The following is a 16,852-nucleotide window of genomic DNA, read 5'->3' on the forward strand; positions in this document are numbered from 1 at the left end:
AATATAAATATTATATCTGAGTTCTTATGTGGACCCGCCTTCCAGACACAACGTCACCTTCCATCAATGTCCACAGGTTAGCGGCCCTCGCTCTGTTGGTCCTCCAAAGTGACGAAGACGCCTTCTGGTGTCTGGTGGCAGTGGTGGAAGCCATCATGCCTCAGGACTACTACACCAAGAATCTGGTGGCCTCTCAGGTCAGCAGACACACTCACCTGCTTGCCTGCTGTGATCTGTTTTAGTGATCAGTGAGGCTGATCTCTGTGAGTCTTTGTGCTCAGGCGGACCAGCGCGTGCTGAAGGACTTCATGGCGGAGAAGCTTCCTCGCCTGGCATCTCACTTTGAGGATCACAACATTGACGTCTCTCTGGTCACCTTCAACTGGTTCCTGGTGGTTTTTGTGGAGAGTCTGCCCAGCGACATCCTGATGCCTCTGTGGGACGCCTTCCTGTATGAGGGTACCAAGGTACCATACACCCGAACACACCATGACAGAAATGCAGACAACACTTGAATGCACCACAGTAGTGTCCATGGAAACAAAAATGATTTTGTTTTCACCTTTAGATGTCTTTATTTACATTTTAGGAGTAATAAGACATTGTTTACTAAGCATGGGGAACTGTCATGTGACATGAAATAGGAGTGGGAAAGCAGATCATTCTAGTAACGACCTCACAGTCTACCACAAGCAGCGTAAATCCAGACGATGAGCGGGACAATGGCTTTGGGCTTGTTTCTGCAATGTGACAAATGCAGCACAGCTTTTACATCGTTTGTCTCAGGAAATAAAATCACAGTTCAGACACAGAAATATATACCACACAGGGATAAATGCTGACAACAGCTTCAGCCACGTAGATCCAACCCAAAAGTTTAATTTAAACTTAAAGCTCAACTACCAAGTAAGTTAATATTATCTGGCAACTGAGGAACCAAGTGGCTTATTGGAAATCGATCAGAGCTGTAATGAGTAAAGGGCCCAACTGCACCACAACTGAAAGAGTAATTTTATGACTCACCTCCTCAAAGTTTCCAATTAATTGTGTGGCGTGAGTGTCCTGTTATGAAATGCGTGTCTGTGCTGCAGGTGATCTTCAGATACACTCTGGCTCTGTTCAAATACAAAGAGGACGACATCCTGAAGATTCACGACAGCGTGGAGATCTACCAGTACCTACGCTTCTTCACAAAGACCGTCTCCAATGCCAGGTACGCACTCGCCTCCACCCGCCTTAATCTACGAGCTGTTACACTCTCAGAAGTGTAGCGGATGTAGCTGTTGAATCTTTGAGCTTCAAACCCTTTTTACTGAAATTTTGTGAGAAGTTTAAATTTCCCTGATCACAGTAACAACGATTTAAAGATTTTTAAGTATCTGCAGCTCTCGGATACATGTGGTCCAGTCAGTCCAGTATTTCCTGCTCAAACTGCAGTACCTGAAGTATCAAGCAGCATAAAACAGAAACACTCAAGCTGATCAGTTTCCAGTTCCTCTGTGTTGGTGATCGAGTCCTTTCCACCTGCGTGTGTCCATGCAGGAAGCTGACCAGCATCGCCTTCAACGACATGAACCCATTCCCCAGCCGGCTGCTGAGGAACCGGCGAGTGCTCCACCTGGAGCGCCTGCAGGCGGAGCTGCGTGAGCTGGAGGAGCAGCACAAGGAGTTCATCACCGAGAGCGTCGTACGGAAAGACAAAGAGCTCGACGTCATGGTGAGCGAGGACGACGAGGACCTCTGATCACACGGGACGCTTCAGCTGCTCACTTCGAGACGACGATGAGTTTTCCATGAGTTCAAGAGAATTTCACTAAACCGGCTGTTAACTGGTTTCCTTCACACCAAACACAGGATTGTGTCAGGTTCACCATCTCTACTAACACTACAAGGAAACAGACGCATACAGATTTAACTGCATCACATCTCTGAAACAAGCTTGCAGTAAACAAATGTGTACTGTGTTCACGTGTGTAATAAGTCAGGCTGCAGAAATGTGCAGATGTATTTCAGTGAATTCATTTGGATTAATATGTGATAGCTTATTTATTTCATTGCATCTTTTGCTTTATACCTAAAAATGCGTGACATTTCTAAATGTAGTCACATCCCTATGAAACATGGTTGATTATCAGCTGTAGTCACAGCTGGTGATAAAGTAATTAAAATGTCCAGCTATTCAAAAATAGGGCATTCTGCACAATGAGTACTTTTTGGTACTTGAAGTATATTTTGATGCTGATGCTTCAGGGCATTGTGCTGCATTGTCGAAGCTCTCTGGGCTTCCGGTTAGAACGACCTCACAGTGTTTTATTTTGATCTGGTGTAAAGTGCATTGTGCAGAAATGACAGCATGATAGTCACATGATAAAACTGACTTTTCTTTTTTTTTTTAATTTTACTGGGTGTGCATCTTGTTCAAATGTCTTTTTCAGCATTTGTACATAAATATTCTGTATATAAATATTTGATTTTCATTTATTTTACAGAGTCCTTTATTTTGTTTCACAAATATGACATTCATGTCAAATGACATCTGCAGACTTTATAATGACCAGCAGGGGGCAGTGTATTGCAGTCTATCAGAACATTTACTGAGACCTGTTTCATGCACTAGTTTCATGTCTCATTGAATCCAACATGATGTTGATTTTGTAAATTAAGGTCACATGTTCATCACATCTAATTTCAAAACACTGATCAATTTTTAAAAAAAATGAATTCCATACCAATTGCAGGAATAAAATAGGAATAAATAACAAACGAGAAATACATACAAAACAAGAGAAAGGCACACATGAGAGAACAGGTCACATGACAGCACAGCATTATCTACCCACAATTTGAACTAAATAACAGATAGCACAGGCAATGAAAACAAACGGAAATCAGAATAAATTTAAAAACTTTTATTGATGTTAACTTGAAGTGCTGAATTAGCCCTGTTGTCAGTTCAAATCACTTCAATCTATAGCGCACTTTAAGGTCTTTAGACCTTAAAAAGTAATACACTGCAAGGTAAGCTTGCAGCATCTTACTTTAAGGTCAACTGTGAAACTTTGTGGAAAGCCTGAGACAAGTTGATGAGTCAGTGAAGCGCACTTCCTTCTGATGACGGCTATACTGAGGTGAGTTTTTAAGCATATCCTGAACTTTATTCATTATTAGACTTCTGACACCTGGCAAATAAACTCTCACGCGATATGAGAACATAACAGCAAAAAGCCAGTAGCTGGTACATGAATGGATAAAAATTGGATCCCTCTTAGATTGAATTGGTTGCCCTCTTATATTACGTTGTTTTGAACCTAACCGCATCCACTGAATTAATGCAGTTTTCAGGACAGTAAAAACAGAGAACTCTGATATACACAATTTCTGATTGCTGATAGTGTTTCTTAATGCAAAATGGGCTTCCATTTAAAATGCAATTGCTTTATGTTCGATCTTTAGTGAAGAAGGGTCATTTTTGATTGTGTGGACAAGGGATGCAAATGGAATGTGAAGGCAACAGGTAGTAGGGTGAATTAGGGTTTCGTGTGGTCTTCAGTGCATGAATTTTATTGCCACTTTATTTCAACTTTTTATTAATGTACTCAAAAGAAAAACAAGAACCACAAAGGAGATTCTTGTGATTCTTGTTTGTGCTATCTGTTTGTGAAAGAAAGCACATTTTACCACATCATACTGTGTTTGCTGCCATTTATTTTACTCGTCCTGCCTGAGTGTCTGGGCTGCGTTTGTCTGTGCACCTTTGTTCTGGCCTTCTGCTGATGGGTTTCACATGCTGGGCTTTCCCTCTTGGTCCACACCCAGCAGCCTGCTGCTGACCACACACAGCCTACAAACTGATCCATCCATGCATCCATCCATGCATGCATGGCCTGGTTATTGTTGAGTTATCACCTCCAGCTCCTTGCTCATAACCAGGTAGATACTGGGCTGGGCCTGATCTCTGAGCTCAATAACAATGACAAAAATGCCAAACACTTTACTCTTCATGGTAAAAAATGTTTATAATACAGTAAAAACTGGATGTAGCCAAAATCAGTGTTTTATATACAGTGTAAGTGAACAACATTGCTACACTGCTGGTGTTTGATTGATAGAGGCTTTCTTTATAAGAACTATGATATCATTTCTTTTGCTGATTAACAGTTTTTATATAATTTTTATATCATATATAGCTTTCAAGAAGCCAAAGATCACTGGACGAAAAGACTACAGACCTGTGGCTCTGACATCTGGTCAGGAAGTCTTTTGAGCGCCTGGTTCTCTCCTATCTTAAGACCCTCACGGCCCCCCTCCTGGACCCCCTGCAGTTTGCATACAGAGCCAACAGGTCTGTAGACGATGCCATCAACATGGCCCTACACTTTGTCCTGCAGAATCTATGCTAGGATCCTGTTTGTGGACTTCAGCTCTACCTTCAACACCATCCTTTCAGACCTTCTTCAAGGATTGCTTTCCCAGATGAATGTGCCTGATCCCATCTGCCGGTGGATCACTGACTTCCTGACGGACAGGAAGCAACCAGTGAGGCTGGGGAAGAATGTCTTGGACTCCCGGACCATCAACGCGAGCTCCCCTCAGGGCTGTGTTCTTTCTTCTATGCCCTTCTCCCTGTACACCAACTGCCGCACCTCCAACCACCAGTCTGTCAAATTAATTAAGCTTGCAGATGACACCACCATTATTGGACTCCTCTCAGACGGGGATAAGTCTGCCTACAGGATGGAGGCTGAACATCTGGTGTCCTGATGCAGCCGCAACAACCAGGTGCTGAATAAGTGTTATTTTCATTTACCACTGGCCCAAGTACATTTTTATTGGCTTGTGAACAAAGCTGTAGTTTTTGTATTTTTAAATATTAACGCAATTTAATTGAGACATTATTTATATTATTTCACTTTCAATGTGAAAAATGCTGTAAAAACGTTGAAAATAATGGTCACCCCTGTTCGCTGCAATGTAAAATAGTACAACTGCTGTCAGCCTTCATTAAGTTGCATCATTTGAACATTTGCATATTTTTATTCAACTTCTGCAGGATGCTTTGATGAAAGACTCCCTTTTCCCAAGTAGAGGCTTTACTAGAGGTCACAGGAACAGCGCTGCTGTTTTGGATGCGGAAAAATGTTGTCTTTCACTCTACCTGAGCTCAGTGTCTCAGTAAGGGCTCCGCCTCATTGTAGCTGACGCTGAAATGTTTGTGTGGGTTGCCATGACAACACCAGAAGTGCATCTGAGATCGTGTCCAAATTCATGGGCTGCATCCTCCTGAGGACTCGGTGTTCTGACAAAACGTCTTACTTTGGCAAAACGTCCTATCGTAAGTAGTTCATGCGTTCTCGGCGGCTCTAGTGACCCTCGAACTCTCGGCTAGCTATCGAGGTGGTGGATAACATACGTCTCCCCCACAAGAGCACGAATCTACAACTTTTCTACTACTGTTTTTACAAGGCGTACACGGTAAAAACATTATGCTGTTATTTGTTAAGCACTTGTGCACCTTGTGAAAAGAAATAAGTGGCTGAGATGGATGTCATATGTGCTATTGATATTATTTTACTCGTTTCTAGTTTTCACGGTGCTCCATGATTGTGAGAGGAATAAAAAAGAATTGTGGACATCAGTACGAAGCATGGATTCTTTTGACCAGAGTAGATACACTGGTCCCTTGAATATACTAATCTTTTTGAGGTGGGTGACTGTTCCTGTGTATTTACAGAAACAATGGTTGTGATAACCTCAGCTGTTTCAGAGGGTGACTGTTCGTTGCTTTGCGCACTTTTAAATCTGTATACAATGGTTTGTTCCCTTTTTGTGTTCTGAGGTTTAAACAAAGATGTACTAGATGTATTATACCGGTCCCTCGAATCTACAAATCTTTTAGATGTGGATGACTGTTCATTTTCATCTGTGTTTACAGAAACACTGGGTGTTGGAACCTCAGTAGTTTCTTTTTGGCTGACAGACTCTGGAGCTGTACAAGAGGAATAAAGAGCTGCAATGCTTTTGTGAACCTGACCTGGGAAGGGAGAGAAATATATTTTTGTTTTGTTTTTGTTTGTCTTCTTGTTTTATTTGATTCCTTGTGGGATTTGGATCCAACAAGTAAAGTATGCATATTATGCACACACACAAACACACATGCAGCTATTACCATTTCTTGTATTCTTGAATAAAGACATTGATCTGACACATTTAAAATGCAGCCAATTGTTTTTATTGTTATATTATTAAGAAAAAAGAAAAGGTGGGGGGATGTAAAGAAGAGCTTAAAGGAAAGGGCTAGAGGAGAGAAAACCCCAACAATTAGCAGGGCATTTTTTTACTTGGACAAATTGTTAATAAAGTTTCCATATCTGTAACAATGATGACAGTATAATTGTTTATAAACAATTATATTGACAATTATATGTGTCCAGTATGTTGGCTCATTTTCTTTTACTTTTTGCATTTGAAAATAAAAGTTGGGCTGATTTTGACACCATTACAAGAAGTGTTGTTAATGATTCTTTTTGAATTAAAATCAGGTTACCACAAATTGTTTTTTAATTTAATTTCATTTGAAATGTTTGTCAGTGGGTAAACAATTCGTAATGCAAAGTCAGAAACATCGAGTTATTCTTGTACTGCATGCTTGCAATAAATAAGTTGTCCTAACAGTCAGTCAAAGGAGCTTGGAAAGAAAAGCGTCTGGACTTCTTTGAGTTGAAGTGACTGATATATATATTTTTTGTCTGTTTGTTTTGTTGGTTTTTGTTTTTTGCCCTTTATCACCATTCCTCTTCCCTGCTGTTTTTCTTTCCCTCTTTCTTTCTCCCCTTTCTTTCCCCCAGTCATGTCTGTCCTATGTGTAGCAAGTGAAAATAAAATAAACAATAAAAACAAAGGTGAATCAAATAGACCAATACGGCAAGGCCGGGATGGTCCATTTGGTAAAGTAAATCCGTTAGTTATATTTAACATAATGTTAAATGGCAACATTCTGTTTACAATGTTACCATTTCACATTATGTTAAATGGTAACATTCTGTTTACAATGTTACCATTTTACATTGTGTTAAATGGTAACATTCTGTTTACAATGTTACCATTTTACCTTGTGTTAAATGGTAACATTCTGTTTACAATGTTACCATTTTACATTGTGTTAAATGGTAACATTCTGTTTACAATGTTACCATTTTACATTGTGTTAAATGGTAACATTCTGTTTACAATGTTACCATTTAACATTATGTTAAATGGTAACATTCTGTTTACAATGTTACCATTTTACATTGTGTTAAATGGTAACATTCTGTTTACAATGTTACCATTTAACATAATGTTAAATGGTAACATTCTGTTTACATGGCGTAAAGTGCTTGATTAAAATAAAAGATATTTGTACACACACTCCTTGCAGTTGTGTCATCTGTTCACACATTTGATCATGTTACAATTTTACTTTATGTTAAACTGTAACATAATGTAAAATTGTAACATTATGTTTACAATGTTACAATTTTACATTATGTTAAATTGTAACATAATGCTTAACAGATAATGGTTATCCTCTTTTTATATCATACATCATTGTCTCTGTAGGAGGGTCTGGAGCACCCCCTGCTGAGCCGCTGGGCTCAGTACCTTGCAGGCAGGTCCGACGATGACTTCATCATCTCACCTGAGCTCAAAATTCTGGTGCGTGAAGGCGTCCCTCGGGAGTATCGGCAGAGTGTGGCGCTGTTTGGTCCGAGCCAGAACTTTGACAAGCCAAGAGTGCCACACGCAACGCTATCAGCAGGTACAGCTGTAGAGAGAGAGAGTGTGTTGAAATAAGAAGAGAAAATTCTCTCAATTATGGAGACAGTCAAATGGTTTATTTATGTTTGATGTGTGCTTTACATTTGTGTGGCTGTTAATAAAGTTAGCGCGCTCTAGGGGGCGTATGCGTTCATCAAAAAATGGCCGAAGGCTGATGTGTGATTATTCCTCCCAAAATGTCGTTGATGAAGTTAGCTATGCACGTTAGATTTTACTGCGCATTTTCATACCTCTGCCAACAGGTTATGGGCCCAGGAAGCTAAGAAGTTTTCCAAAAGAGTCCATGTCGTTTTGCCACCGAGAGAAACGCCGCGACGTACTGCGCACTCGGTGAGGATTAGCATACCATGCTAGCGCCATGAGCCGACGAGCCGCTGAGTCAAATAGCCGTTGGGCTCGGCTAGTTTTTGATGGGGATGAAAAGAATTACGAACTATGGGAGACGAAATTTTTGGGCCACCTTCGTCTGCAAGGTTTAAGAGACATTATTTTGAAGCAGCCTACCGACGCGGAGGGAGAAGAAGAGAGAGCAAAGAATGCAGAGGCCTACGCGGAGCTGATCCAGTTTCTGGATGACAAAAGTTTGTCTCTTGTTATGCGAGAAGCAGCGGATGATGGACGGAAGGCGCTGGGGATTCTAAGAAACTATTATGCAGGTAAAGGAAAGCCTCGTATAATTAGCCTGTACACAGAACTCACTTCGCTCCAAAAGTGAGAGTGTGACTGAGTATGTGATACGAGCAGAGACAATAATCACAGCCCTGAGGAATGCTGGTGAAACTTTGAGTGATGGGCTATTGGTAGCAATGGTTTTGAAGGGACTGCCAGAATCGTTCAAACCGTTTGCTATCCATGTCACACAAAGTGAAGTTGAAGTGACTTTTGCTGAATTTAAAACTAAACTGCGAAGCTTTGAAGACACAGAGAAAATGCGCGCCGCAGCGTCAGATGACAACATCATGAAAGCACGTGCACGACCGAGCGACAATCCCACGTTTGAAAAATCGAATGACCGTTTTTTAGTCACACACGCAGACATAGTGTGTTTCAGATGCGGACTAAAGGGACACAAAGCCAGGACGTGTCAGCGCAAGCAGTGGTGTAGCGAGCACCACCCATCGGGACTCAACATGCAGACGGAAAGGGCGGCAAGACAATGCACGGAAAGTTTCCGAGGAGTGGGGTAGCAAAGACTACGCATTCCGGGTAAGCAGCGAGGGTGCAGCGTTCCAGTCAGAGCATGGCATCAACAAAAAGGGTCTGATGGTGGACACAGGGGCAACTTCGCATATTGTTACAGATATAACGACGTTCAGGAGATTCGACGACAGTTTCCAGCCCAAGTCACACTACGTAGAGTTGGCTGACGGCACCAAGTGCACTGGAGTTGCAGAGCAAAGAGGGGAGGCAGAGTTTTGCTTGATGGACAGCAGGGGGCAGTGCCACAAAACAACCTTGAAACAGGCACTGTACATCCCATCGTATCCACAAGACATCTTCTCTGTGAAAGCAGCTACCTCAAATGGAGCAACTATGATCTTCAAGCAAGGAAAAGACACCCTGCGACACAAAGACGGTACAAGGTTCCCAATATATGAGTACAACAGACTGTACTACCTACAAACAGTAAACACTGAAGGTAAAGACCAGTGTAAGGGTTGCTATGACATGCAAACATGGCATGAAATTCTTGGTCACTGTAATTATGATGACATTCAGAAATTACAGGGGGTTGTTGATGGTATGGCAATCAAAGGAAAAACAGACAAATCTGTCTTGCATTGTGAAGTGTGCACACAGGGAAAGTTTGTTCAAACTAGAAACAGGGACCCTGATGCACGAGCCAAAACCGCCTTAGAGCTGGTACACACAGATCTAGCTGGTCCAGTAGACTCAGAGTCCAGAGATGGATATAGATTTGCACTATCATTCACTGATGACTATTCCAGTGCAGTGTTTGTGTATTTTCTGAAAAATAAGAGTGACACAGCAAAAGCAACACAGAAGTTTTTGGCTGATACAGCCCCGTATGGGCAAGTTAAATGTATCAGGTCTGACAATGGAACAGAGTTTATGGGAAATGAGTATCAGGCACTCCTTAGCAAAAATGGAATCAGGCATGAGACCTCAGCACCATACTCACCACACCAAAATGGTACTGCAGAACGCAATTGGCGTACTCTTTTTGATATGGCCAGGTGTATGTTAATAGAGAAACAGTTACCTAAAGAGTTGTGGACTTACGCAGCGCAAACAGCAGCTGTAGTGAGGAATAGATGTTTTAACAGACGCACAGAACAGACACCATATTTAATGCTGACAGGAAGAAGGCCAAACCTTTCCAGGATGCAGACATTTGGGTCAGTGTGTTATGCCTACAGGCAGAACAAGAGAAAACTAGACTCAAGGTGTGAGAAAGGAATTTTTGTTGGATATGACAAGAACAGTCCAGCTTATATGGTCTACTACCCGGGCAGTGGGAAAGTACAGAAGCATAGACTGGTGAAGTTTGAGACTAAAACAAGAGTAGAGAGACAAACACAGACTGACAAGGTGCCAGATGATGAGGGTGACTTTGAGACACCAAACAGGTTCACCAAGACCAGAGAACAGACTGATGTGAGTACAGAACACACAGATACTCAGGAACAGATCCCAGTAAGCATGTCTGAGATGAGCAGCCAGTCACAGGAGAATCAACTCGACTGCGAGGCTGCAAGGTATCCTTCCAGAGTGAGAAAGAGGCCTGGGTATTTAAGTGAATATGTTACTGATAAGGAGGATTGTGATCAAGTACTTACAAACATGGATTATTGTTACAGAGCAATGTGTAACATTCCCCAAACATTCAAGGAAGCAATAACTTCATCTAACTCAGAGAAATGGGTCAGTGCAATGGATGAAGAGATGCAATCACTAAGAGAAAATGACACATTTACCTTAACCACTTTGCCTGAGGGTAAGAAGACAATGTTGATGGATCTGAGAAGTACAAGGCACGTTATGTTGCTAAAGGATATAGTCAGAGGATAGGTGTGGATTATGAAGAAACATTTTCCCCTACTGCTAACCTGACTAGTATCAGAGTGTTGATGCAAAAGGCAGCACAAGAAAACATGCTTTTACACCAGATGGATGTTAAAGCTGCCTATCTTCATGCACCAATAGATTGTGAGGTATTCATGGAACAACCTGAGGGTTATGAGGTAAAATCCGACACAAATGAAAAACTGGTGTGCAAGTTGAAAAAGTCGCTATATGGGCTAAAACAATCAGGCCGGAATTGGAACAAGTTGTTGCATGAATATCTGAGTGAGAACGACTTTGTGCAAAACCCCGCTGACCATTGTGTTTACACAAAAATGACAGAAAATAAGAAGGTGATTCTGATTGTATGGGTAGATGACCTGATCATTGCTGCTAGTGATGAAAGTGAACTAACTGTTGTGAAGAAAATGCTTGCAGCAAAATTCAAAATGAAGGATTTGGGTAAACTGAGACATTTCATTGGTATAGATTTTGACCAGAGTGATAACTGTGTAAAAATGTCACAAAAACAATATGTGGAAAAAATACTTGAAAGATTCAACATGCAGGATTGTAAAGAAAGACAGACACCTTGTGAGCAAAAACTGAACTATGCTGATGATGCAGAAAAGATGAGTGATGTCAAAAGGTACAGAGAGGCAGTTGGTAGTCTGATCTATTTGGCTACATGCACAAGACCGGACTTGAGTTTTATAGTCAGTAAACTTTCACAGTACTTTACTGAGCCAACTGAAGACAAATGGACTACAGTAAAACATGTACTGAGTAGGGCTGGGCCATATTATACCGTTCACGGTAATACCGGTATAATGTTAGGCAACAATAGGAAAATGAAATATCGCGATAGAATATGAGTAAAACGCGCATGCGCAGTGCCTTTGTTTTCATACGCACATGGCCGATTGTTGAGTGAAACAGATGAACCAGAATTGGTTTGTAAAAATGGTGCAACTTCAGTGATGTGGAACTGGTTTGGTGTTTGTCCGTCAGATACACGACAAAGCACATTTTTTTGCAGAACATGCAAGCGGCCGTCGTTATTGTCGTATTTGTCGGACTAAGATGCTCTTAAATCTGGGAGTAATCTGGGTCCTAAACTCCTTAATTCTTCAGTTCAAACGAACACTGCAGCATCACTGAGCGTTAAAAACTGTCTAAATTCTTTCATCTTTAATAAAACGATCAGCATTGCTGCTTTACCAGGTGTAACTATGAAGTTTAACTTCCAGGCATCCATTAAAACAAAATTTATTACATTTAACAGAGTTAGAAGTTAGCGGGAAGCTAGCGGAAGTTAGCTCGCTAGTTACCTAAGCATGATATTGCATGTTCTGACTGAGAGATTTCTGAAAAAAATCAAACGTACAGCTCTGCTATCACTTCCAACATAAATGAAGACAGGAAACTAAAAGCAGTGACGTTTGTAGGGTTACTGAAGTTGGGCTAGCTGGTATATAATGATGTGCTACGTAATCGCTAGCGACACAGCTATGTTAGCATAACATAAACAGGGAAGCTGGAGGACGAACACTAACACTTTTCCACTTATAAAAGTTAACGTTAAGGTTCCTCATGGTTAGAGACAAATGCAATCGCATGGCAGGGTGCTGTAAACGGACCAAACTTCAGTCAGGAGAACAACTGAGATAATCCATCCACAATACGAGGTTAGTCATTAATATACTGCAACAACATGGGAATAGAGCAGCTGCCAGAGAATTCAACATTAATGAATCAATGGTACAGAAGTGGAAGAAGCAAGAAGAATGAGTTTAATAAAGTTTGATTTATCTGACTGCTTTGTTTCGCTTGATGTGCGTTATAATCCCGTGCACCTTATGGTCCGAAAAATACGTATTGCATACTGCAGTTTAATTTTGCAAAGCACCTCTTTTTAACTTCAGTGGATATTATATATGGTTATGCTCAGGATATGTCAGCCCATTTCTACTGGAAATGCCTTTTGGTTAAACTTTCAGCAAGGAATTTGTATTTGCACTGTTACATTTTTATAAAGCTTTAATGTACATAAAAACCAGCTTCTTATTTAAGTGAAAATAAATGGAAGGTTTTCTTTTTGCGCTAGTAATGTTGTGGAGTTGTATTTTGTCTCGCATCAATTATATCGTCAGTTATATCGTTATCGCAAATTTTCAAATATATATCGTGATAAATATTTTTGGCCATATCGCCCTGCTCTAGTACTGAGGTATCTGAAAGGGACAACCGAGAAAGAACTGTGTTACAGGAAATGTGACAACAAAGAACTGAGGTTGTGGGCATACAGCGATGCTGATTGGGCAGCTGATGTAACAGACAGACGGAGTACAACTGGTTATTGCATAAGCTTGTCTGTAGATGGTCCTTTAATCTCATGGAAAACCAAAAGACAACCTACTGTTGCATTATCTACCTGTGAAGCGGAGTACATGGCTTTAGCTGCGACCCTACAAGAAGTTTTGTACCTAATGCAACTGTTACAAGGTATTGATGGACAAAAATATGCACCGCCAAAAGTTCATGAAGATAATCAGGGTGCAATTGCGTTGGCGAAGAATCCTGTGACGAGACAGAGATGTAAACATGTTGACATAAAGTACAACTTTGTGAGATCAACTGTGAGTGCAGGAAAAATAACTCTGGATTATTGTTCAACAGAAGAGATGGTTGCAGATGTAATGACAAAGCCTGCAACAAAAGTTAAGCTGTTCAAGTTTGAGAAGTTTATGTTTGGGCATTAACATGGTATACGAACATGTATACAGTACTGAGGAAGAAACCTTTTGTTTGTTGTTTTTTTTTGTTTACTTAAGAGCATCATAATATGAGAGCAAGTGGGGGTGTTGAAATAAGAAGAGAAAATGCTCAATTATGGAGACAGTCAAATGGTTTATTTATGTTTGATGTGTGCTTTACATTTGTGTGGCTGTTAATAAAGTTAGCGCGCTCTAGGGGGCGTATGCGTTCATCAAAAAATGGCCGAAGGCTGATGTGTGATTATTCCTCCCAAAATGTCGTTGATGAAGTTAGCTATGCACGTTAGATTTTACTGCGCATTTTCATACCTCTGCCAACAGAGTGCTTTATCCGCACCTGAGCACAGGTGGCTCCTCCTCCTTCCTGTTGGGAATGCTGGCGAGCACTCAGTAATCCTGTTCTGTTTCCAGCTGTGTGAGAAGAGTCGGACAGCTCCTAATCCTGCCTCCAGGCAGGTCCAGCTGGACCTTCACCGAACCCTGACGACCAATCAGCACTTCTCCTCGCCGTCCAGCCCCGCCCTCCAGCCCCACCCTTCAGCCCTGCCCTCCAGCAGCTCCGCCGCATCCTTCTGGCCTTCTCCGGGCATAACCCTGCCATTGGCTACTGCCAGGTACTCAACAGGTCAGAACAAAAGTATAAATTTTATATCTGAGTTCTTATGTGGACCCGCCTTCCAGGCAGAACCTCACCTTCCATGAATGTCCACAGGTTAGCGGCCCTCGCTCTGCTGGTCCTCCAAAGTGACGAAGACGCCTTCTGGTGTCTGGTGGCAGTGGTGGAAGCCATCATGCCTCAGGACTACTACACCAAGAATCTGGTGGCCTCTCAGGTCAGCAGACACACTCACCTGCTTGCCTGCTGTGATCTGTTTTAGTGATCAGTGAGGCTGATCTCTGTGAGTCTTTGTGCTCAGGCGGACCAGCGCGTGCTGAAGGACTTCATGGCGGAGAAGCTTCCTCGCCTGGCATCTCACTTTGAGGATCACAACATTGACGTCTCTCTGGTCACCTTCAACTGGTTCCTGGTGGTTTTTGTGGAGAGTCTGCCCAGCGACATCCTGATGCCTCTGTGGGACGCCTTCCTGTATGAGGGTACCAAGGTACCATACACCCGAACACACCATGACAGAAATGCAGACAACACTTGAATGCACCACAGTAGTGTCCATGGAAACAAAAATGATTTTGTTTTCACCTTTAGATGTCTTTATTTACATTTTAGGAGTAATAAGACATTGTTTACTAAGCATGGGGAACTGTCATGTGACATGAAATAGGAGTGGGAAAGCAGATCATTCTAGTAACGACCTCACAGTCTACCACAAGCAGCGTAAATCCAGACGATGAGCGGGACAATGGCTTTGGGCTTGTTTCTGCAATGTGACAAATGCAGCACAGCTTTTACATCGTTTGTCTCAGGAAATAAAATCACAGTTCAGACACAGAAATATATACCACACAGGGATAAATGCTGACAACAGCTTCAGCCACGTAGATCCAACCCAAAAGTTTAATTTAAACTTAAAGCTCAACTACCAAGTAAGTTAATATTATCTGGCAACTGAGGAACCAAGTGGCTTATTGGAAATCGATCAGAGCTGTAATGAGTAAAGGGCCCAACTGCACCACAACTGAAAGAGTAATTTTATGACTCACCTCCTCAAAGTTTCCAATTAATTGTGTGGCGTGAGTGTCCTGTTATGAAATGCGTGTCTGTGCTGCAGGTGATCTTCAGATACACTCTGGCTCTGTTCAAATACAAAGAGGACGACATCCTGAAGATTCACGACAGCGTGGAGATCTACCAGTACCTACGCTTCTTCACAAAGACCGTCTCCAATGCCAGGTACGCACTCGCCTCCACCCGCCTTAATCTACGAGCTGTTACACTCTCAGAAGTGTAGTGGATGTAGCTGTTGAATCTTTGAGCTTCAAACCCTTTTTACTGAAATTTTGTGAGAAGTTTAAATTTCCCTGATCACAGTAACAACGATTTAAAGATTTTTAAGTATCTGCAGCTCTCGGATACATGTGGTCCAGTCAGTCCAGTATTTCCTGCTCAAACTGCAGTACCTGAAGTATCAAGCAGCATAAAACAGAAACACTCAAGCTGATCAGTTTCCAGTTCCTCTGTGTTGGTGATCGAGTCCTTTCCACCTGCGTGTGTCCATGCAGGAAGCTGACCAGCATCGCCTTCAACGACATGAACCCATTCCCCAGCCGGCTGCTGAGGAACCGGCGAGTGCTCCACCTGGAGCGCCTGCAGGCGGAGCTGCGTGAGCTGGAGGAGCAGCACAAGGAGTTCATCACCGAGAGCGTCGTACAGAAAGACAAAGAGCTCGACGTCATGGTGAGCGAGGACGACGAGGACCTCTGATCACACGGGACGCTTCAGCTGCTCACTTCGAGACGACGATGAGTTTTCCATGAGTTCAAGAGAATTTTACTAAACCGGCTGTTAACTGGTTTCCTTCACACCAAACACAGGATTGTGTCAGGTTCACCATCTCTACTAACACTACAAGGAAACAGACGCATACAGATTTAACTGCATCACATCTCTGAAACAAGCTTGCAGTAAACAAATGTGTACTGTGTTCACGTGTGTAATAAGTCAGGCTGCAGAAATGTGCAGATGTATTTCAGTGAATTCATTTGGATTAATATGTGATAGCTTATTTATTTCATTGCATCTTTTGCTTTATACCTAAAAATGCGTGACATTTCTAAATGTAGTCACATCCCTATGAAACATGGTTGATTATCAGCTGTAGTCACAGCTGGTGATAAAGTAATTAAAATGTCCAGCTATTCAAAAATAGGGCATTCTGCGCAATGAGTTCTTTTTGGTACTTGAAGTATATTTTGATGCTGATGCTTCAGGGCATTGTGCTGCATTGTCGAAGCTCTCTGGGCTTCCGGTTAGAACGACCTCACAGTGTTTTATTTTGATCTGGTGTAAAGTGCATTGTGCGGAAATGACAGCATGATAGTCACATGATAAAACTGACTTTTCTTTTTTTTTTAAATTTTACTGGGTGTGCATCTTGTTCAAATGTCTTTTTCAGCATTTGTACATAAATATTCTGTATATAAATATTTGATTTTCATTTATTTTACAGAGTCCTTTATTTTGTTTCACAAATATGACATTCATGTCAAATGACATCTGCAGACTTTATAATGACCAGCAGGGGGCAGTGTATTGCAGTCTATGAGAACATTTA

General features: G+C 41.7%; 2 protein-coding genes across 2 annotated transcripts; both read left to right on the plus strand.

The window, feature by feature from the left end:
• Positions 1-149: 149 nt before the first annotated feature.
• LOC309691664 (TBC1 domain family member 2A-like) lies at positions 150-2,353 on the plus strand. Its single transcript, XM_082509519.1, has 3 exons — positions 150-467; positions 1,092-1,213; positions 1,543-2,353. Exons 1-3 carry the CDS (start codon positions 309-311, stop codon positions 1,742-1,744), a joined length of 483 nt encoding a protein of 160 aa, XP_082365645.1. The 5' UTR covers positions 150-308; the 3' UTR covers positions 1,745-2,353.
• An 11,967-nt stretch (positions 2,354-14,320) lies between these two features.
• LOC309716865 (TBC1 domain family member 2A-like) lies at positions 14,321-16,419 on the plus strand (the record flags this gene model as incomplete). Its single annotated transcript, XM_082550941.1, has 4 exons — positions 14,321-14,455; positions 14,504-14,725; positions 15,350-15,471; positions 15,801-16,419. 4 exons carry the CDS (start codon positions 14,321-14,323, stop codon positions 16,000-16,002), a joined length of 681 nt encoding a protein of 226 aa, XP_082407067.1. The 3' UTR covers positions 16,003-16,419.
• Positions 16,420-16,852: the final 433 nt, after the last annotated feature.

The sequence above is a fragment of the Aulonocara stuartgranti genome (genome assembly GCF_965226115.1).
Source record: "Aulonocara stuartgranti genome assembly, chromosome: 2".
NCBI classification, from domain to species: Eukaryota; Metazoa; Chordata; class Actinopteri; order Cichliformes; family Cichlidae; genus Aulonocara; species Aulonocara stuartgranti.